Here is a 22,038-nt window from a genome sequence, read left to right as displayed (position 1 = left end):
ATTCCATTGCATCAATATACCACATTGTGTTTATATATTCATCAAGAGATGAATATTTGGATAGCTTCCAGCTTTTGGCTATTATTAATAAAGCTGTTAGGAACATTTGTGTACATGTTTTTGTGTGGCTATATGTTTTCAGTTCTCTTGGGTGTATACCTAGGTGTGGAATTGTTAGGTCATTTAGCAACCCTATGCATACATTTTTTTAGGACCTATCAAACTGTTCAAAAGTGGCTGTTGCATTTAAAATTCCCACCAGCATATATGAGGGTTCTGATTTCTTCATATTTTAGCAAACATTTGTTATTTCTGACCTTTTGATTAGAGCTATAGTAGTAGGTGTAAAATGGTGCTTGTTGTGGTTTTAATTTACATTGCCCTTATAACTAAAGATATTGAGTAACTTTTCATGTGCCTGTTGTTTATCTTCTTTGGAGAAATGTCTATTCAAATCCTTTGTATATTATCTTTTTATTGTTTTGTTTTAAGAGTACTTTATATACTCTTGATACAAATCCCTTATCAGATATATGACTGGCATATATTTTCTTTCATTTTTGTGGGTTAACTTTATACTTTCTTGAGAGTATAATTTAAAGCACATGTTAAAAATTTTTTTGATGTGGTACAATTTATCTATTTTGTTCTTTTGTTGTTCTGCTTTTGGTTTCATATCTATGAAATCATTGCCTAACTCAAGGTCACAAAGATCTGCATTTACATTTTCTACAAATTGTATAGTTTTAGATCTCACATTTATGTCTTTGATCTGTTTGATATATTTTTGGTAAATGCTGTGAGGTATGGGTCCAAATCCATTCTTTTTGTATGTGGAGATCTGGTTTGCACAGACATTTATTAAATATTCTCTGCTTTCCCTTGAATTGTCTTTATACTGTTGTTAAAAATCAGTTGACTATAAATGTAAGGGTCTACATCTGAAATCTCAATTACATTCCATTAATCTATATGTCTATCTATATAAAAATACCACATCCTATTGATTATTGTGTGTTTGTAGTAATGTTTTAAAATCAGGAAATGTGAATTCTATAACTTTGTTCTTTTTCAAACTTGCTTTGGCTTCTCAGTGGTCCCAAAAATTCCATACGAATTTTAGGAACAGTTTGTCAATTTCAGCAAAAAAGGAAGCTTGGATTTTGATACGGATTGTGTTGAATCTGTAGATAAATTTGGGGATTATTGACATCTTAACAAAACTAAGTCTTCAGGTCCATGAATACAGGATGTTTTTCCATTGACTTAGGTCTTCTTTAGTTTCTTTGAACAATGTTTTATAGTTTTCAATGTATAAACCTTGGATTTCTTTTATTAAATTTATTTCTGAGGCTTTTATTGTTTTTGATTCTATTGTAAATGGAGCTGTTTTCTTAATTTCAATTTTGACTGTTTATTGCCAATGTAAGAAATACAGTTGATTTTTGTATCTTGATCTTGTATCCTGCAGCCTTGTTGAATTCTTTTATCAAATAGTTTTTTCCCGTGGATTACTCAGGATTTACTATATACAAGCTCACGCCATCTTTGAATAGAGTGTTTTAATTTCTTCTGTCCTATCAGGTGCCGTTTATTTCTTTTTTTTCTGGCTAATTTCCCTGGCTAGAGCCTTCAGTACAATGTTGAGTAGAAGTGGTAAGAATGGGCATACTTGTCTTGTTCTTGATGTTAGGAGGAAATCCTTAAGTCTTTCATCATTAAATATGATGTTAGCTATGGATTTTTCATAAATGTTTTTGTCAGGTTGAAAAGTTCCCTTCTATTCCTGGCTTTAGTTTTAGTTTATCATGAAAATGTGTTGGATTTTGTCAAATACTTTTTATTTCCATCAAATTGAGATGATCATTTGTTGTTTTTTTCCTTCATTCTATTAATATGGTATATTACATTGATCAATTTTCTTAGGTTGAACCAATCTTGAAACTTTTCTATACTTGAAGCTCTTTTGGTCATGGTGTTCAATTCATTTATACATTGCTGGATCTGTTTTGGTAGTATTTTGATGAAATTTTTTGTTTTTGTTTATTGGTTTTTTCAATTTTGTTATTTTTGTGTGTCTATATTCCTAAGGGATATTGGTCTGTAATTGTAGTTTTGTTACATCTATTGTTTTTCTCTGCTTTTGTTTTTAGGATAACACCAACCTCATAGCAAGACTTTAGAGTGAGCATTTATGCAAATCATGAACTTTAGTTAATACTAATGTATCATTATTGGTTCTTCAGTTATAACAAATGTACCATACTATTACAAGATATTAATGATAGGGAAAACTATGTGGCGTGGGGAAGGTGGAGAGCATATCAGAATTCTCTGTACTATCTGGTTACTTTTTCTATAAATCTAAACTGTTCCAAAAGTAAAGTTTATTAATTAGAAAAAGTCAATTCATCATTGTTGGGAGTACTCCTGAAATTTATATTTTGTTCCACTGATTTACATATCTATGCTTCACCAATATTAACCTATCTTGATTAGTAGCTTTATAGTGACATTGAAATAAACTAGTGTGAGTTCTTAAACTTTCTTCTTTTTCAAAATTGTTCTATCTATCCTAGTTTCTTCACCCTTTGAGAAAAATTGTAGATTCAGCTTGTCAACTTCTGCCAAATAAGCCTGTGGGGTTTTGGGGGGTTTTTGAGAGTTTCAGTTTCAATGAAAATAGGAAAGGTTATATATATTTTTTTTACCGAAGTTATATATACATTATCAGCATGAAGTTTTGAAAAAGTATTGACATTCATTCATTTACAGATGCCACACAAATTTACCTACCTATCTAATAAACAGTATAGATAAAACTCAGAATTTTAGTATATGCGTATTTCTCTTTGCTTGATGCTCACAGTAAATACTTTATGAATGGATAGAGTGGTACAGTTGTTTAATCATTGCTCAACTATATACATTTGTATTTGAAACAGTATGTTATTGAATCCTTTTCAAAAGCAATTGTGACCAGCTGCAACCAATTTGTCTGTTAGTACAATAGAAATAGAAATGAATAAAGTTTTCAACTAGCTAAATTAATGTGCCAAAGTCCGTCCTTAGACACACACACACTCACAGGCATACACAGCTCAAATACAAAATGCAGATGTCAAGGATTAAACATGTAGATATTATATGCGATAGTGATTGTTCATACTTCGGAAGTAAAGAAGACCAATTTGCAGTCAAGTAAAAGTTCTCCCTGAATAATCAAAATGCTGATGTGATCTGGTAGCTGAACAACTACTTTATTCCTGTCTTTAAATTTTTATTCTGCTTTTGTGGAATGAAGTATGAATCAGTCATTGGGAAATTTGCATCACTACAGCTTTTTAGTTAGTTTTAATCCCAGTTCTTAATTGACTATATTTCTAACATTGATGCTTATAACAGTTCATATCTATTGGGACCTGACTAGTCAAAACCGGTTCTTAAAGTTTTACCAATGAAGGAATACAAAATTTGGGGTGCATACTCCAAATATTATAAGATAGCAGTTGAAAATAGGAAAGCTAAAAGCTTAGTCAAGGTCATCTCAAAAATCCTTATACTCTGGTGTTCCTTTATAATTGGCAGTTACATGAAATTTTCATTCCCTAAATTATTTCTATGGAGAAATGTATCTTTAAGATACATTTATCTTAAGAATGTATTTGATATGTAAAGTTAAATAGACTGCCAAATAGTTATGAAGTTCCCAGAGAACTAATATAATTTTTGGAGATCTACCAATATTAGGCAGATAATTCATTCACTTAGGGTATGTCAGGCCATTTTTGAATTCCAAGTAAATAAAAATGGACTAAAAGAAATCATTACACTTCGCCCTTTATATTTAAGTAACTATTATTTATTTGCAAAGATCTTCTTTTACATTTTTTGATAAAAGCTATCAATTTTAAATACGTAACCAGTGTACATTCCAAAATGCATATTAGAAAATGCACGTACACAAGAAAAATAAAACTAAAAATGGATACACAGAAACTTAAAATGTTTTTTCTATTAATTATTATTGAAACGCCCTGCTCATGACTGCTATGTAACTAAACTCTTATTTCTCTTCATACTTGAAATGTTTTCTTTTTCTTTTCTGAGGTCTTCTTATTCCATTTAAATTTTAAATATATGTAATCAGTGGTTCCCAAGTTCCGTAGGATAAAGTTTGTGCCATTTAACAGAGCATAAAATGCACCCTGTGATCTTACCTTTGCTAGCACTCTAGCCTTATCTCTTTTAATTCACATTAATCTCCAGCAATACCATTTTTATTAGCATTCCCCAAAAGTGAAATACTTAGGTATAAATCTAACAAAACATGTAGAAGATCTATATGAGGGAACTACAAAACTCTTACAAAATCAAAGAACTAAATAAATGGAGAGATAGTCCATGTTCATGGATAGGAAGACTCAATGTTGTCAATATGGCAGTTCTTCCCAACTTGATCTATAGATTCAATGCAACCCGAATCAAAATCTCAGGACCTTTACAGTTGCTATTCCCTCTTCTTAGTACACTCTACCTCCAACCCTTCATCCAACAGGTTTTTCTCAGCTTTCAAGCCTTGGCAATATCATCTGACAAGAGCCATCCCAGATCACCTTATCTAATGTAACCCTAAAACTCACTCTATCACATCATCATTTTCTTTCTGCCATGGCACTCACCAGAATGTCAGCTCCAGGAAAGGGAGGTCATCCATCTGAATTAAATTCTCCTTCATTACTCCTGCCCCTTTCCCTTTTTTGTCTGGTATAGACTTAATTCATCTTGTGGTCTCAGCTTAGGTGTCACTTCCCCAAGGAAAGCTCTCCAAGCTCCTCAAATCCAGATTAGGTTTCCTGCCATAAGTCTTATCCCTGACAGCATTTAAGACCTGTATCCTTGTCTGTGGCATACCATCAGGGAAGGGGTATTTTCCCCACCACCTACCAAAGGGCCAGGAACATAAGAGGTGCTTAAAAATATTTGTTAAAGAATGAAAAAGGCAGAAGGCAGAAAAAAATAGGAGTCTATGACTGTTAGTCATAAAGTAGTAAGATTTAGTAGTAAGAGGGAACACATTTTGTGAGAAAGGGAGATCTGATATTGTATGTCAGTTTCCCAACTGATGCTCCTTATTTGTCCTCCATGGCTGTGTCAACAGAACTCTCCTCTTTCCTGCCTTAAATAGATACTTAACCTTGGCTTTGCTGTTTTGGCTTGTAAAATGATTCTCTCTTCTTTGGTTATAGCACCCAATTTCTCTTTAAAGAATTACCCTCCCCCATTTTGTATAGTCCTAAAGGGACTATAAATCAGGTCCTGCCCTCTCTTAGCTAAGACTCAATGAGATTCTCTCCTTGACTTTGAAAAACTGAGTGTCCTAAGAGCAATCACCTGATGCTCACCATTCCTGCAGTGGCACTAAGTTAGTTCCTGCTTCCTAGATACCTGGGCTGCCCTGGTTTCTGTGCTTTTAACTTGTCCTTGTTCTAAAACCTTATTATGAACTACTAGAAATGTCCTTCTAATAAATCCCCATTTTATGTAATAAGCCATTGTCAATTTCTGGTACTTGCTTGCAAAGAACAAAAGAACAAAAGCTAACAGAAAAAGAGAAAAAGAAAGAAGAAAGGGGAAAGGGAGGGGGGACGGGAGGGAGGGAGGGAGGAGAAAGAGAAGAAAAAGAAATGCAAGATATATATATCATTTTAAATTTTCTAGCAGCCTCATTAAAAAAAGAAACATGAAATTAATTGTAATGCTAGGTTTTATTTAGACCAATACATCCAAACTCAGTATTTCAACATGTAGTCAATATAAAAAATATAAATATTTTACTTTCTTCAAGTCTTTGAAATGTGGTATATATTTTACACTTACAGCCCATCTCAATGCAGACAATAAATTTGCAAGGCTAAAGTGAAATGCAGTCCTTCCAAAACAATGAAATGTGTATAACAGGAAAATATTTTACACTGCTATAGTTTTTAAATTTACTAAATTTAAATATTCTGTTACTCAGTCACATTAGCCACCTTTCAAGTGCTCAGTAGCAACATATGACTAGGCTTACTGTACTGGGCTGCACAGCCTTAGACATGATCAGCTCCAAGATTGAAGAGACTCAGGGGATGTGTTCTTGATGGATTTAGTAACTGGAAGGAATTGGAGGTTTTCACACTTCCAACAAATTCCATTATGAAGGATTCAGAATTGTGTGAAGACCTATGAAAATATCTCTTCCCCCAAAATGATGTTTGCTTGGCTGGGTAACTAAAACAGGTTAACACATTATTGAGTGTGAAACCAATCCTCTGTATTCTACAATTCAATAGCATAGAGAGATCAAGGAGTTATCTTCCCTGTCTGGGAGTTTAATTCAAAGTTAAAATTACATTATTACTTTTAAATCACTTCTCATTTATTACATTTTGATGGCTAGAAAGAGACTTTGGGGATTAGCTTTAATTATAAGTATTTTCTATGTCAAATAAAAATGTAGAAGTTTGAAGTTTGAAGAATTTGACCTTCATCCCTCAGACAATGACAGTCATTGTAAATTGTGGAGTAGGTCAGTGGCCATGATGAGGCCAATGTTTCAGGAAAAGGAATCAGAATCCAGTGTGCAAGCAGACTGGTAACAACAGAGGTCCAGAGGGAAGGTCTGGAGCTTCCAGCATCCTTAGCTGGTGTACATATGCTCTTACTTCTGTCAAGAATTGTTTTCCTCTTAAGCTGATAAGACATGTGCCTATCCTTCAAGATCATATTCATAGTCAGCTCTGTTTCCCAGATGCAGACTACAGAATGGATCACTTCTTCACCTTTGCTCCACAGAACCTCTTTCAAAATCCTGAAAAGTCAAATTCACAGAGGCAGGAAGTGGTATAGTGGTTACCAGGGGAGGAGGGAATGAGAAGTTATTGTTCAATGGGTAGAGTTTCAGTTTTGCAAGATGAAAAGTTTTCTGTGGATATATCGGAGTTACAGAGGCACAAAACTAAATGATTGGAAGGCCTTTCCCCAGGCTAACTCCTCCCCTTTCAGATCTCAACTTAAATGTCCCACTTTTAAGAGTCCTTCCCTCTTCCAGGCCAGAATGGTTTAGGTGCCCTTGCTATACCCTCTCATGAGCCCCATACTTTTCATGTAGGGCTCTTATTATAATTGTAACCAATACCTAATTTTGTGTCGTATTAGTTTGCTAGGGCTCCCATAACAAAACAGTATGACCAGGTGGCTTAAACCACAAAACTTTATTTTCTCACAGTTCTGGAGGCTGGAAGTTCAAGATGAAGACACAGGCAGGTTTGGTTTCTTCTGAGGCCTCTCTCCTTGGCTTTCAAATGTCCACCTTCTCACTGTGTCTTTCCCCTGTGCATGTGCATTCCTGGTATCTCCCTGTGTGTTCAAATTTCTTCTTATAAGGACACCAGTCAGATTAGATTGGGACCCACTCTAAGGGCCTCACTTTAACTTAATCACCTCTTTACAGGTCCTGTTTCCAAATACAGCCACATTCTGAAACAAAATTCTGATGAATTTTGGAGGGACACAATTCAACCCATAACATGGGATCACCTCTGTTGTTCCCACTTGGTAAACTCTATGACAACTCATCTCGTTCTCATTTCAGGACCTTTACCGTTGCTATTCCCTCTTCTTAGTACACTCTACCTCCAACCCTTCATCCAACAGGTTTTTCTCAGCTTTCAAGCCTTGGCAATATCATCTGACAAGAGCCATCCCAGATCACCTTATCTAATGTAACCCTAAAAGTCACTCTATCACATCATCATTTTCTTTCTGCCATGGCACTCACCAGAATGTCAGCTCCAGGAAAGGGAGGTCATGTGTTTTTACGCGCTAGTGTAGCTCAGAGATTAGCCCAGCGTTTCACATGCACATGCGAATGAGTAAGTTTCTATAACCACTTACCACATTATCATGACTTTCTGAGAAAACCTGCCAGGGCATGGCCATGTTTTATTCATGTGTCAGCTCTCTGGTCAACCTCAGCTCTAACACTTACTAGCTGTGTAAACTCTGGTAAGTCCCTTAACCTCTCTGGGCCTCAGGTTCCCAAACAAATACCTTCTTCGCAGTTCTTATGAGGATTAAATAAAATAATACACGTGGGATACCCAGCATAAGAATTCGGCATACAGTGCACGCTATCAGCTGAAAAGCTATTAGGTTGGGTGTTTTCCAAAGTGTGGCAGCTGTGAACGGTGTGACAACTGTCTTTAGGTGGTACACGGAGCATTAAAAGTATCATCTTGGCAACGTTCTTTTAATTCCTCGGATTAAAACAAGGTCATGTTCTCATGCTCGTATGTCTTTGACATCTACCTCTTCCTATTCTTCCTCGTTCACAGATCATTTAGGTTCAGAGACGCACACACCACTTAACAGGTGGATTTAACACTGTTTGTAAGGGCCATTCTGCGGCCAGGCCGCCTGGGTGCATCCCCCACCTCCCTCCCTCCCTCTGGCTTTGGGCTAAGTTCTGGAACCTGCCTGTACCTCAGTTTACTCAACTGTAACAAGGGGATAATGACCGCCCCATAGGGTTATCGAGAATATAAAATGAATTTATGACACGTAAAGTGATGCAGAACATAAAAAGCCCGCCAGCCACGTCAGAAACACGTGAAAGAAACGGTCGGGGGGTGGGGGGGCGACGGCTGGTGTGGCAACTATCTCAAAGGTCTCACCAGGGCGACTGGGTCGGCGAGGCAGGACGGGGTCCGTGAGGAGGGCGGCGCTCAGCCGGTGCGCGGCCTGAGGGGCCCGGTCGAAGCCCTCGGGGAAGGCCAACAGCGGCCAGGACTCCGGCCTTCTGCGGCTGAGGCCTCTTTGGGGTCTCCCTCCCGGCGTCAAGTCACTCTCTCTCCTGCTTTGGCGGCCGCGCCTCTCCCCTGAGCTTCTTCACTAGGCGAGCGCTCCCGGAGGCGACGCGCGAAAAGCGCGGGCCAAGCTGAAGCGCGAGACACGGGGGCGGAGCCACGGGGCGGGACGACGTGATGTACGTAGAAGGCGCCGACGCGCACGCAGCACTGCGCAGGCGCGGCGGACCTAGTGGCGGAGCGCGGCGGCTGGGGTGATCAGTATGGCGGCCGAGCGCAAAACTAAGTTGTCCAAGAACCTGCTGCGCATGAAGGTGCGGGGACGCGAGGGATGCGGGTCGGGCGGCGGGAGTACCCGGTCTTCCAGACGTGGTTAGAGCCGAGGCGGCGGGCGTATGGCGGCATTCGAGAGGCCCCGGAGGACCTCCAGCTCTCGCGGTCATTCATTCACTTAGCGCCTGCTCTGCGTTAGGCACTGGGAACCGGATTAGAAATCCGTCGGATTCTCTTTTAAAGCCCGCGGCCGGATAGGAGAGACGCCTAAGCAGGCAATTAGAATGCAGTGTACTAAGTGCAGTGATGCTAGAGTCGCCGGAAGCCCCTGGAACTTGGGCTTCTGAGGAAAGTGGCGTCTAGTAGAGACTGGAGGGTAGGAGGGAGGGTTGGGTGCATAGCGGCATAGACTGTGGGGAAAGCGAGTTCAGAACTCTGGGAGGTAAAACCCCCAAAATCCGTTATTTCCAAGAACTAGAGGTCATTCAGTATGTCTGGAAAGCAAGTAGCAAGAAATGGGCCTGGAAAAGGAGACAGTAATCACAAGATACAAGGAATTTTAGGCCAGGTTAAGGATTTTTTTCTTTATCTTGTGAGCATTGGGAAGCAGTTGAGCACCGGGGAAAGTATCATTAGCTGTGGTTTTTACTTTTCACCGTTACTTTAACTGTCCAGTGGAGAATACGTTGGTGAAAGAAAGACCCGACAAGGGACCAAACTGCAGTCATAACGACCAGCTAGAAGTGATGATCTGGGTGAGGGGTTTCAGGTGATGGTGGGAATGGAGAGAATTTTAAGAGTTGAGGTGAAAGTGAATTATGTCACCCAACTTGAAAGAAAAGTGATTTTCAGATTTGAAATTGAATCAGTTTAACCAAATAATTTCGGAGTTGTGTGGGGGAAGACAAGGGTGTATGAAATTAATACAGGAATTAAAACAAGAGAAAGACCCAAACCTTAAAACTTAATAGTAGTGGCAAACATGCTATGTGGTAGACATTCAGTGCTTTGCATATTATAACGTGTGAAATCCACGTAATAACCTTTTGAGGTGGGCACGATTATTATCCCTCTCTTACAGCTGAGGCACCTGAAACAAGAAGTAGGTAACTTGCCCAAAGTTACACAGCTAATAAAGAGTATTGGCAGGACTTAAACTCAGTCAGTCTGGCTTCAAAGCCCTTGCTCTTAATTACTATCTGTACTGCTTGTCGCTGAACACCACTCATAGATGCAGACTGTTAGCTGTCATATTTACAGAATAATGGAATTTCCAGTGAAAGGAAGCAAGGCATGAATAATGTTTTGAAAGACTGGAGAGTAAACGTTGCATGTGCAAGACACGAGTGGAGTTGAGCTAGGGTGTAACTCGGGATGAATAGGGAGAGTGAGGGTGCAGGGTAAATCATAGCATTATTTATCATTTCTAAAGTACTTCTTTCAAGCATATTAGCAAAATTTGAATCTTTACTGAACAGAGTTTTTGTTTTTGCTTATGGTTTGTAACATCATGTAAGCTTCAGAGAAGTGGATTGGCAAAGCAGACACTGAAAAGATTTTAGCAGTTGTTTTAGCTCTTGGAATAAGTCAAGTGAAGATGTGCTGGGTAATTAGGGCTCAGACCAACTATCTGACTCTGGAATTAGGAAGGAAGAAGTTAACTTAAAAAAATTATCCACCCCTACTTGAGTGATTGGGGAAGACACAACTGGACATTGGAAGCAAAGGAAAGAGAAAAAAATTACCCAGGTTCTCTATGTGGGTTAGCAACTTCAGCCATTGATGAGAAAGAACTTACTGGCAGGATAGCAGGAGACACAATATATACAGATAGAGTGGGGTATCCTTTGAGAAGCAATGGAGCAGCTGCATTAGGTTTCCTTATCTAGCGTAGCTGTTCAGCCAGAGCTAACTGTAGAGTAAGAATGAGAGGGCTGAGGATTTAATATTGACTCATTTGTTTTCTAGTGTACTCGACTTCCTCTGTCTTGGTCAGCTACTGGGGGCTGGAGGGTGATCCTGACCAGAAGTAGAAAGTAAAGGAGGTAGGTGGAAGGTCTGTCAGTATGATGGAATGGTTGTAGAGAGGGTACTTACTTGTGATTTTAGCTCTTTTGGACTCTTAAGACAGAAATTAGTGAATTTTTTCTGTAAAGAGACTTTAGTCTTGTGGGCCAAACGGCCACTGTTACAACTACTCAGCTCTTCCATTGTGGCTCAGAACCAAATGAATATGACCTTGTTCTAGTAAAGCTTTATTCACAACAATATACATCCAGCCTAAGGACTGTACTAGTTTGTGAGACCTGCCCTAGGCCGTCAGTTGTGAGTAAAGTTAAATCACTATCTTTAGAGTATGTTCTTAGATGCTGTAGAGTCAGGAGAATTGGGGAGTTGCTTGATTCATATTCACAGGATGATCTGTCCTTTCCATGTGTACAGAATGTTTGTGTGTGTGTGTTTGTGTATTTTGTATACCATAAATAATATCTACCTGACTAAAATTAGGAGGTAAAAGGGCAGTTGGGCAGGATTGGTGAGTTTCGCCACCAAGAGTATAAGTGATGAAATGAGGCATCTAGGTTTAAAGAGAACCATCCAAGAAAGGGAGTCTGGAAAAATAAGACAAGTCTAGACTCACGTTCAGAGAAAATTTATTGAGTTCTTCTCAGGTACCAAGTTATGCCTGAGTACCAGTAATACAAGATGAACAAAAGACATGGTCTACTCTTCCTAATCTTAGTCTTTTGGGAGGCGCAGAAAAAGCATAATGAGCCAGTGTTCATAAGGCTGTCTTAGAAGTAGGGAAAGGTATTCTTTTATGGGAACAGACCTGAGAAGAGCTTGGCCAAAAAAGTCAGGGAAGGCCCAAAGGACACATGCTCTGGGCCTTCCCAGAGGAATATTTTGCCAGGCAGAAAATTGAAGCATGATGTTGAGTAGCAGAGGCAGAAGGAGTGGGAAGTACAGGGTATGCATTACAGAAATTGCCAGTTCTTCTTTCCTGTGGTGAGGCTATAGACACAGAGGTGAAAGGATGAGGACCACAAAACACTTCAGATAGATTGCAAACATTTCTTTTATGTTTATTTAAAATAATGATAGATTCACAGGAAGTTGCAAAAAATGTAGAGAGATGCCGTGCCCACTTCACCTCCCTGTCTTATATTGCTAGAGTACAGTGCAAAGCCAGGAAATGGACAGTGGTACAATCCACAGAGCCTGCTCAGATTTCACTGTTTTACCTGCACTCCTTCGTGTGTGGGGGCAGGTGTATGTGAGAGTGTTTATCATGTGTAGATTCATGTAACCATTACCACATTCAGGATACAGAATTGTTCCGTCACCACCAAGTTCCCTTGACCGACCCCTTTGTAGCCACGCCCACTCCCTTCTATCATGCCTAACCTCTGACAACCACGGATCTGTTCCCATTCCTATAATTGTGTTACTTCAAAGATGTTGTAGAAATGTAATCATTACAATGTGTAACCTTTTGAGATTGACTTTTTTCACTCAGCGTAATTCACTTGAGATCCTTCTAGGTTATTGAGTCAATCAGTAGTTCCTTTTTATTGGTGAGTAATATTCTATGCTATGGACGTACCATATACTTAACCATTCACCTCTTGAAGAGTATTTTGGTTCTTTCCAGTTTGGGACTATTGCATATAGAGCTGCTGTGAATATTCTTGTATAACTTTTTGAGTGAATGTAAGTTTTCATTCCCTGGGATAAATGCCCAAGAGGACAGTTGCTGGGTTCTATGGTAAGTGTATGTTTACTTGTGTAAGAAATTGTCAAGCTATTTTCCACAGAGGTTATACCATTTTACTTTCCCTCCAGCAGTGTAGGAGTGATCCAGTTTCTCTACATCGTCATCAGAACTTGATGTTATCACTGTATTTTATTTGTGAACATTTTTCAAGTTTTTTCATTTCTTTTTGTAGCCATTGGTAAAGCCCTTATGCCTAAAAATGCTTGTGTTTTTGGAAGTGCTGGAGTAGAGGGGAAAGTAATATGGAGCCTGGATAAGGGAAATAAATGGGGATTAATGGAAACCAGTGGAACCCTAGACCTAACTTCTGGGATGCTCCTGGATGTTTTCTGAATTTATTTTTTCCCGTATTGATACTTTATCATTTTGCTGCAGTTAACTTCTTGGTTTGTTCATCTGTCTCCTGAGGAAATATAGCTATTGTTTGTGCTAGGAAGAGACTAACAGCAGGACTGGCCTGTTTTGAGTTGAGTTTCTGCAGATTTTAGAGTAAAGGGCAGCCATAGAGTTGAGCGTTTCAGAGGATAGATGTAAGTGAAGAGCAGCGGGGTTACAGATACAGCTTTGCTGCCATCTGTGTTCACAGAGCCCTTACAATGCATCATTCGTCGTGCTGGTACTGACGGAGATGATCCAAACACAGTCCCTGCCCTGAAGGTCTTCAGAAAAAACAGATACTCAAGAAATTAAAATGTCCTGAGACTAGTTGAAGCTGCCATGGGAAGCTTCTAGGAAAGAGATGCTGATTTTGCCTGCAGCTGTCAGGGACAATTTTACAGAGTTGGAGTAGCTTTACCTATGTCAGAAGGGCTAGAAGTTGGCCAGGTGGAAGGACTTGAGAAGGGCATTACGAATCCAGGTCAGCAGGTGCAAAGGCCGATGGGCTTCCCAGGTCAGAGAGACATTCGGATAGTACTGAGCATCCTCTCCTTTGTGCCCCCCTCACTTTCTGTCTCAAGCTGCCTGTCCTGCTCTGTGGATCAGTCTTTTGTCTTAGCCCTTGCTCACTGGCTATTATGTAAAACTGAAATATTTAACGTGATACTTACTGAATACAGTTGGGGTTTTTTGCCTGTTTCATTAAATCAGAAAAACTAAAATGTGGTAAAGCTCTTTTAAAGTCTTCTAAAGGAAGTACACATGTTGCTTTTTCTGTGCTCTCGCAGGCTCCCTCCTGAAGTGATGTCATCAAGGGCAGGGCTAAGCTGCTTGGTCACCCCACCCCCACCCACGAGACGGGATTCCCAGAGAAATGAGGGAGGGCAGGTTGAGTTTTCCTCAACTGGAAGTTGGGAAAAATAGTTGCTGACACTGATTTTGTTTCGTTTTGACAGTTCATGCAAAGGGGACTGGACTCAGAAACCAAGAAACAACTAGAAGAGGAAGAAAAGAAAATCATTAGTGAAGAGCACTGGTACTTGGATTTGCCCGAGCTTAAAGAGAAAGAGTAGGTTTTTTATGACACTTTGGACATTCAAAGGGAAATCCCTTTAAATGCGATTGATCATTGCATGACATAAAACCCATGAAATAGTATCTATTCAGTTTCTTGAACTAGCCTTGCAAATTTTTTTTTAATTATTAAGTTTATAAGAGTTCTAGTTTGATTTATACATTTTTATTGGTCCTCGGCCGTCATTTATAACAAACATCGTTCTTTTTTTTACATTGAATAAAGGAATCCAGCCTGTATGTCTCTGGTAATAACTGGAGACCTTTTATGAGAATCAGTAACGTGCTCTGTATCATATTAAGTTCTGAACATTAGATGTGTTCTTCAAGCCTCTCCAGTTTTGTTTCAGTAACAGAGTTCTCCATTAGGCTGAGCTTTGTAAAGGCAGGTCAAGAATGTTTTGTTTATTTTCTTTTTTTAAAATTTTTGCTATTAATACCAGTCATCTTAGCTAAGATGAATGGAGTCTATAGTGTGTTCTAGGAACTGGGCTAAGCACTTTACATCTCTTAATTATTTAATCCTCATAGCAAACTTGAGAGCTGGCTACTATCATTCCATCCATTTTATAGTTGATGAAACTGAAGCTTAAGGGAGGGTAACTAGGCCAGGGTCACCAGCTAGTCATTACTGAAGCTGGATAACACACTAGATCATTTCTCTTCCACCTCTAAGCTTGGTTGATGCATGATAAATTTTGAATGAAGGAGTGACGGGTCACATCATCAATTAATTCTTCTGAATTCTTCTGGAAGCTATTTATCATTTCTCCTTGATGCTTTTCTTACCTTGGTAACCTCTGTGGTATGGCAGTTTTGTTTAAATTTTGTCAAATGACTGAAGATGCTGCTTATTGTCTCCAGGCCCATTTATGTCTTTCCTTTCCATACCTTATAATTTATTTTTTTCTTTTTAACACGTTGTTTTTCATGGTTCATTTGGCAGACTTTTTCTGAATCTTTTCTGGAAGGTTAGACATCCTTCTCTAAAGGTAGAAAGTACGTCCCACCAGGAGGGATGGAAGGAAGGTACTTTGTTTTCTCTGCTTGCTTCTCAACTTGCTCTTCTCTTGCTTCTCAGAGGAAGCAAGATGTTAGTGAGGAAGGAGAAGATGATGCTGAAGATGGTATGGATTTGGGAGCAGGGGTTGGTAGGAAGGGACCATTACTGGTAAGGAGCTATAATTTAATTTTATGCCTTGGCTAAACTTGCTCAAAGTTTTGCCACATGTTTTGTTACTTACTTTTATTGAAAAGCAAGACAGTTTGTATCCTGTTTTCAGTATTGTTTTTTTTTCCCCCAACACAGCATATTAGTCCCAGAAAAATGACCTCTAGATTCCTTTCCTAGGGAGGTAGGTGTCTCAGTCTGTTCAGGTACTATAACAAAATACCACAGACTGGGAAGCTCATGAACAACAGAAATTTATTTCTCACAGTTCTGGAGGCTGGAATTTTAAGATCAAGATATCAGCATGGTCATGTTTTGATGATGGCCCTCTTCCTGGTTCATAGCCAGCGCCTTCTTGCTGTGTCCTCACCTGGTGGAAGTGGCTAGGGATCTCTGTGGGGTCTCTTTCCTAAGGCCCTAAACCCCTTCATGAAACCCCACACTCATGACTTATGCACTTTCCAAAGGCCTCACCTCCTAGTACCATCATCTTTGAGGGTTAGGATTTTAACATACGAATTTGGGGGTGGGGGGGACACAAACATTCAGGCCATAGCAGTAAATAATAACCTTTTGCCCTCATTCAGTGTCCTATTTATGTATAGGAACGAATTATCAGTTTAGGATGTTGGCAGGAAGAGATGACACTGTCAAATTGGGTAATTTGAGGAGCGTATAACAGAGACCACCAAAGTGTGAGCAGGTGTAGGGAAGCTGCTGTGGACAGTGCAGCACCTTGGTGGCTTGTATAGTAGAAATAATTCCCACTCCAGGCCTGGAGGATCAAGGGGAGGGAATGGTTACTGAATCTAAAGGCAGGCTGTGTGGAGAGAGCATCTTACAAGAGCTGCTACCTTTACTTGAGGGCATGGCCAGCCCAAGTAATCCCATAGGAAGGGAGCCAGCCGTTCCAGACAGCAAAGGAGCCCTTCCATGTATTACATTCAGATCAGCCTCCCAAGGCATTGATGGTGGGGGGGTGGGGAGAGTGGGGAGTAGATCTGGAGGGGTCAATGGATGGTATGTCCCTGGGGTGTGTGTGTTTTAACACCCCAAATAAGGAGACAGTAGAATGGATTGGTTAATTAAGTGCATGGGCTCTGGAGACAGGCAGACCTGGGTTTGCTGCCCACCTATGCTACTTGCTTACTTGGGATCTTGGACAAGTTATTGAACCTGTCTTCTGTCATTTGTATATTGGGTGTGATAACAGTATCTGTCACTTACATTATGAGAAGTAAATGAGATAATGTATGTGAAGCAGTGACCACAGTGCCCGGCATAAAGCACAAGAAATATTAGCAGTATATGTGTTTCCTTATACTTGAATATTATGAAATTCACCCACTCTTTTTGCTCATTTGTGTCTGTGAATCTTTACTTGGTATTGTCATCTGAGTTATTCCAGAGGGTTACTGCTATCTGTGACACTGGAGATTCCATGGTGTATATGCTCTGGGAGTCTAGAGGTTGCCATTCAGCTGCACTGGGCTATAAGTCAGTGACTGTGAGGGCCGTTCAGTGTTCATACCTCCCCTTATAGGACACCCCTAGCCAGTGACCAGGATATGTAGGGGGCTGAGGATCTGGCTTCTTTGTCTCAGCTTGGAACAACTGCAGGGCTTCCTAGAGTTCCTTGTAGGGGGTGAGGTCTTGGCATAGCCACGTTGCAAGTTAGCTTCTCCCTCAGCCCAGCCTTGCGGTCTTCGTTTCCATAGAGGGGCATCTGCCACGCAGCACTCACCAGTAAAACTTCTGCACGTAGCTCTGTCTCAGAGTCTGTTTCCAGGGAACCTGACATAAAATACTTGGTGTAAATTTCTAGGAATAGAATTTACCAGATCCAAGATTTTGCTGTGTTGTGGCTATATGGTTTTTCTGCAAAGGCTGTGCCCTGGTAGAGAGGATGTGAGTATAGCCATTTTAATTACTCCTTTGCCATAAGATGTTGTTTAAAAAGTATTTTTGCCTCCTGTGCTTCTCGTGCTTGTGCATTGTGGCCTGGTGAACTTCAAGAACTGTGAGGTCTGAGATTGACCCTACTTAACAAACTGACAAGTTAGCCTGCCACAGTTTCATGGATACTGGTGGAAGGTACGAGATTCCTGAGTCAGAGACAGAGGACTTTATTACTCACAGTACAGCAGGCAGCATGAGCATCACATTGGCATCATTTCCCCTAATCCCAGGGAGGAGGATGTGGCACCCACAGTAGGTTTGCATCACAGCAAAGTCCTGAGCTTAGGGAAACCTGAGTCTTTGATACTAGACTGCAGACAGACTTGCCCTTGGCTCCAAGGGAGGCCTTATCTTTATTATACTGGGCATTAAGCAAGTCTGCGCTTTGCTCCAGAGGAAGAATGAAGGCAAAGCTCTGCCTTTCCAAGCTGTTCACTGTGCATATATCCTTAAAAAGATACTTCGGAACAAAAGGGCATTTAGCGCCTCACTCACAAGGTGTGCTAAAATAAGAGCGACCCATAGAGAATTGTTTCTCAGCAGTGAGTTTTTGCCCTGTTTTGCCGTGCATATTATTTGTGGCTTTAGGCAAGTTTGTTTATTTTTTTCTGAGCAGTAGTTTCTCATCTGCAAAAATAGATGAATATTTCCCTTATTTGCTAACTGAATTAGTGTCGCTCATCATTGAAACTATGCTGTAGATGACAAAGCACTTATGCTCCTTTTTATATTAATGTTACAGTTCTTGGGCCAATAGAAACCCATGGGAAAACCCTCTGAGGGGCCAGTGGCCCTACTATGAATCCTTTCCTGGCCTTTGGGTCCACCTCTTGACTTAAGTGAATGCTTAAATGCATATGTATGGTGCTTTCCTGAGGGAGATGATTTACTGGGGACATTGGTGATGTTTTATCACCTGTACTTTACAAGAAACAAGACTGGCCAGTTGAAAGGGAATCCCTAGTTTATGGAAGAGGCTGAATAAAAAATTCAGGAGAACATGTGCCTAAATTCATTGGTTACAGTCGGAGGCCTGGTTTGGTACCAGTTGCTCCATTGTGGCCAGGAGTGGAATAACCTTCTTCATGTTTATCCACTGTATAAGTCTGTTATTTATCATCTGGCCCCCCTCTAGAACATACCCTCCATGAGAGCAGAGCCTCTCAGTAATGGCTGTCTCCCCAGCTCTAGAACAGTACCTGGCACACAGTTTGGTTTAACAAGTGTTTGCGGAGTGAGTGAATGAATGAGCGTATCTTGACAAGAAGCAGGGCAAGATTGCTTGACAAGGAACAATCTGCCATAAAGGCTAAGTATTTGCTTTCCTGGCTTGCTTTATGGTTGATTGCCGGGCTGTAGTCGGATATGCTTACCTGGAATTGGGGTCATAAACTGGTGACTCACGGGAGAATCCCTTTTGGAGACTGAAACATTCACACTTGCATCACATTTCCAGGGCAACAGTGCCTCCTGGATGCCCTCTCAGCAGCAGTGTCATTTTTACCAGGGTGGTTTTGTAGCACGAGTGTGGTTTGGAGTCAACCACCTAGCTACCCTGTTTCTGCCCATTCTCCAGTTCTGCTCATCCAGCTCTCCCATTGATTCTGTGAGATACCAGTATCCTTATAATAAATTACTTCTCTGCTGAAGTCATCCAGGGCCAGTTGTTATTTATAGCGAAGAGCTCCAAGTAAAACACTCTTTTAAAGCCACCTAGGACACTAATTTCTGCAGATTTAATAAAAACTTGGTGGGGGGTATAAATGTCAAGGAACCTTTGCTTCACTTTTGGAAAATTCAGGTGCCCTGCTGCTCTTGCCTCCTAATGCTTTTGTTGACCAAATTAATCAGTTTTTATTTCTAATCCTAGGTTAGTAATATTACTGTATTTTTACTTGATTCCGCTGAGAACCATAAGATCTATTTTTCATTTGAAATCTTGACTTTTATTTGCTGTGCTTTGTTATAAGTAGTCATGGTATTAATACAGGTTTATTTTCTCGTCTAGGAGTTTCATAATAGAAGAGCAGAGTTTCTTGTTATGTGAAGATCTTCTCTATGGAAGAATGTCATTCAGAGGATTTAATCCTGAGGTTGAGGTATTAAATATAATTGCTTCACATTTAAGATTTTTGCAATTGAATTCTTTCTGCTAATAATTGGGTTTAGGTTTTTCTCCACCAGATACCATTTCTCCTCATTATATAGAAAATAACAAGCTTGAAATATTGCCATAGCTATTTAAAGAAATTATAGGCATTGCAATCTAGTCTTATGATAGAATTGAGTAGATAATTTAATATAGCAGTGTACAGTCCTGGACAGTGCCACTGTTAAGTGTTAGAATTTTACCTCAGTTCTTTTGCAGGAATGTCAGGATTTTATTCATATGATGCTATTACAAAAAAGTATTTTCTGGCATCTATAAATGTATCTTTTCTAGTGGAAAAAATGTTACTTAAAATTTGAGTAATTTGACTTTTTAATGGACAGGTTTTAATCCAAGCTTGTAAATAGATTTTTAAATGAATCTTTGGAAAGTTTGTCTGGAAACGAAATATTCAGCTTATAACTGAGATGTTCATTTTAATTTTCCTGCCTCGGGTTTGTAGAGAAGCACAAACCTTCGTTTAACAAGTAATTATTAGAACTCTGGCTTATATATTGAAAGCCATCCTGTCAGGTACTTGACCAACCACATGGAGGTTTGTGGTATAAAGCTTTCGTTTTGTAACTGTCACTTGAAGCCACGGTTTCTTAGCCCTGGCACTCTTGACGTTTGGGGCCAGGTTATTCTTTATGGTGGGGGCTTTCCTGTGCACTGTAGGATGTTGAGCAGCGTCCCTAGCTTCTGCCCTCTATCCACTAGATACATATATACACCCCAGCTGTGGGCCCCAAAAATGTGTCCAGACATTGCCAGAGGTCCCTTGGCAAGCAAAATCATAACCTGGTTGAAAACCAGTTCTCTCAGGATGCTTATAGGAACCACAGTTAACCAAACTAAATGCCAGGGTTTATTTAAAGATTGTAGGTTGATTTTCTTTTTTTTCCTTTTTTGAGGGGATATGATCATTAAGGTGTTAATTTTACTTTACACAGAATCAACACAAAGTGTTCGTTTTTAATATATTTCCTTGTTTTGGCCTGCTTAAAGCTTTAGATTAGGAAGACAAAGAGGACAATGGGGTAAAAGGGAAAAAAAGATAGCAAAGATTATGAATGGATGATACCCAGAGACTAGGGTATTGGGCGGGCAAGGACTCCAAAGTATGTCTGATACAGTGGGAAAAGGAGTTGATCTGGCCCTCCAGATTTGATGTGGGAGGTTATTAGAAAATGACTTTCGTTACTGGCACTCTGTAACACTGAATATATTCTCTCTGGGAAAAGGTTTTGAACTGTTTGGCTTCCAGATCTGAGCTGTCATAAATTGTGAGAAAAGTTCAAGGTACCTGGTTATAAAAAGAATGATACCAACTTGAGAGTACTTACTTTATTATAAGCAGGGTAAACTTAGAACACATTTTTTAATATCTATGTGTTTCTAGTGATAAAGAAGGTAGTGTACTTTTTTTTTTTAAGTCTGTCAGAGGATAACTATCAAGAAAAGGTTAACGTGAGAAAAAGAAATGAAGGAGAGACCCATGACACGTGGACATCATGTGGCAGTCAGTGCGTTATCCGCCCGCGTGTTCAGGGGTGAGGAAGGTCTCCCAGTTCTACCAGAGCCAGCCTTCCAGTTCTTCCAGCAGTTTGCTGCTCCCCTTCCCCAACCACCACCAAAAACTGCATTTAAAATTACTCTTGACTGTAGTGTTTCTCCCATTTGGCCCAAAGTTGGGAAGTTCAAAGGGTATCTGAAAGTTTACTTCTTCTTTCCCCCAGTCACTAGAGTGTGTCAGCACTGTGCCTGCTTTAGATACAAGTAACTAATAAATTTATGATCTAAAATACATTTAAACTCATTAACAGCAAGTCTAATCTAGTGGAGCTTTGTCTTATTATTTTTTTTAATTCAGAGCTGGCTTCTATTAGCATATTGTAGAATAAAGTATTATAGAGAATCCCTTATAAATTTTGGTTAGTCGTGTAGATTCTGTGGCTTCTGTGTCTCTCCCTTCAAATACGTTTGACACCAGTTCGTTTAACAAGCTTTTTCCAGCCCTGCTAGTCCCCATTGTTGTATTTTTCAGAAATTAATGCTTCAGATGAATGCTAAGAACAAAGCAGAAGAAGTTGAAGAGGAAACAGTGGAGCTCGATGTGTCAGATGAAGAAATGGCTAGAAGGTAACTGTTACCTTGGACCAGCTTTATAATCTGAGCCCAGCATTCACTGGCTCTCACATGTGCACTCGTTCCACACGGTGACTGGTCTGCCATGCCTTTGAAGGGAATACCCCAGCAGGAGGTCATCTTGGCTTAGTCATCTTCTAACATGGCCTGGGGCGGATTTATACCTGTCAAAGGCTGGCAAATTGAGGGCTTATTTCTAGTGCTGCTTCTAATACATATTCTAAAATATACATCTCAATTTATTTAGGATAATGCAAAA

The 22,038-nt window shown here is 39.8% G+C and overlaps 1 protein-coding gene and 1 long non-coding RNA gene across 7 annotated transcripts in view; one reads left to right on the top strand and one right to left on the bottom strand.

Annotated features, from left to right (window-relative positions):
* The window catches only part of LOC132353966 (uncharacterized), a 39,308-nt gene extending 30,333 nt beyond the window's left edge, over positions 1-8,975 (bottom strand). Inside the window, exon 1 of the long non-coding RNA XR_009499125.1 lies at positions 8,718-8,975. This is a non-coding gene — a long non-coding RNA (uncharacterized LOC132353966). The remainder of the gene's footprint in view (positions 1-8,717) is intronic.
* Positions 8,976-9,055: 80 nt separating this feature from the next.
* Positions 9,056-22,038, top strand: part of MPHOSPH6 (M-phase phosphoprotein 6) — a 38,127-nt gene continuing 25,144 nt past the window's right edge. For 5 of the 6 annotated variants that reach the window (XR_009499251.1, XR_009499253.1, XR_009499252.1 and 2 more), the window contains exons 1-4: positions 9,056-9,163; positions 14,235-14,347; positions 19,491-19,581; positions 21,679-21,773. Coding sequence is in view for 2 of the 6 variants with exons in the window: in XM_059906322.1 (XP_059762305.1) it covers positions 9,113-9,163; positions 14,235-14,347; positions 19,491-19,581; positions 21,679-21,773 (350 nt within the window). In the remaining 4 variants the exon portion in view is untranslated. Of the gene's footprint in view, positions 9,164-11,090; positions 11,168-14,234; positions 14,348-19,490; positions 19,582-21,678; positions 21,774-22,038 lie in introns of all 6 variants that reach the window. The other variant, XM_059906323.1, reaches the window with a different exon arrangement.

The sequence above is a fragment of the Balaenoptera ricei genome, chromosome 19 (assembly GCF_028023285.1).
Source record: "Balaenoptera ricei isolate mBalRic1 chromosome 19, mBalRic1.hap2, whole genome shotgun sequence".
NCBI classification, from domain to species: domain Eukaryota; kingdom Metazoa; phylum Chordata; class Mammalia; order Artiodactyla; family Balaenopteridae; genus Balaenoptera; species Balaenoptera ricei.
Note: the sequence above shows the minus strand (reverse complement) of the source record. Positions and strands in the feature narration are given on the sequence as shown.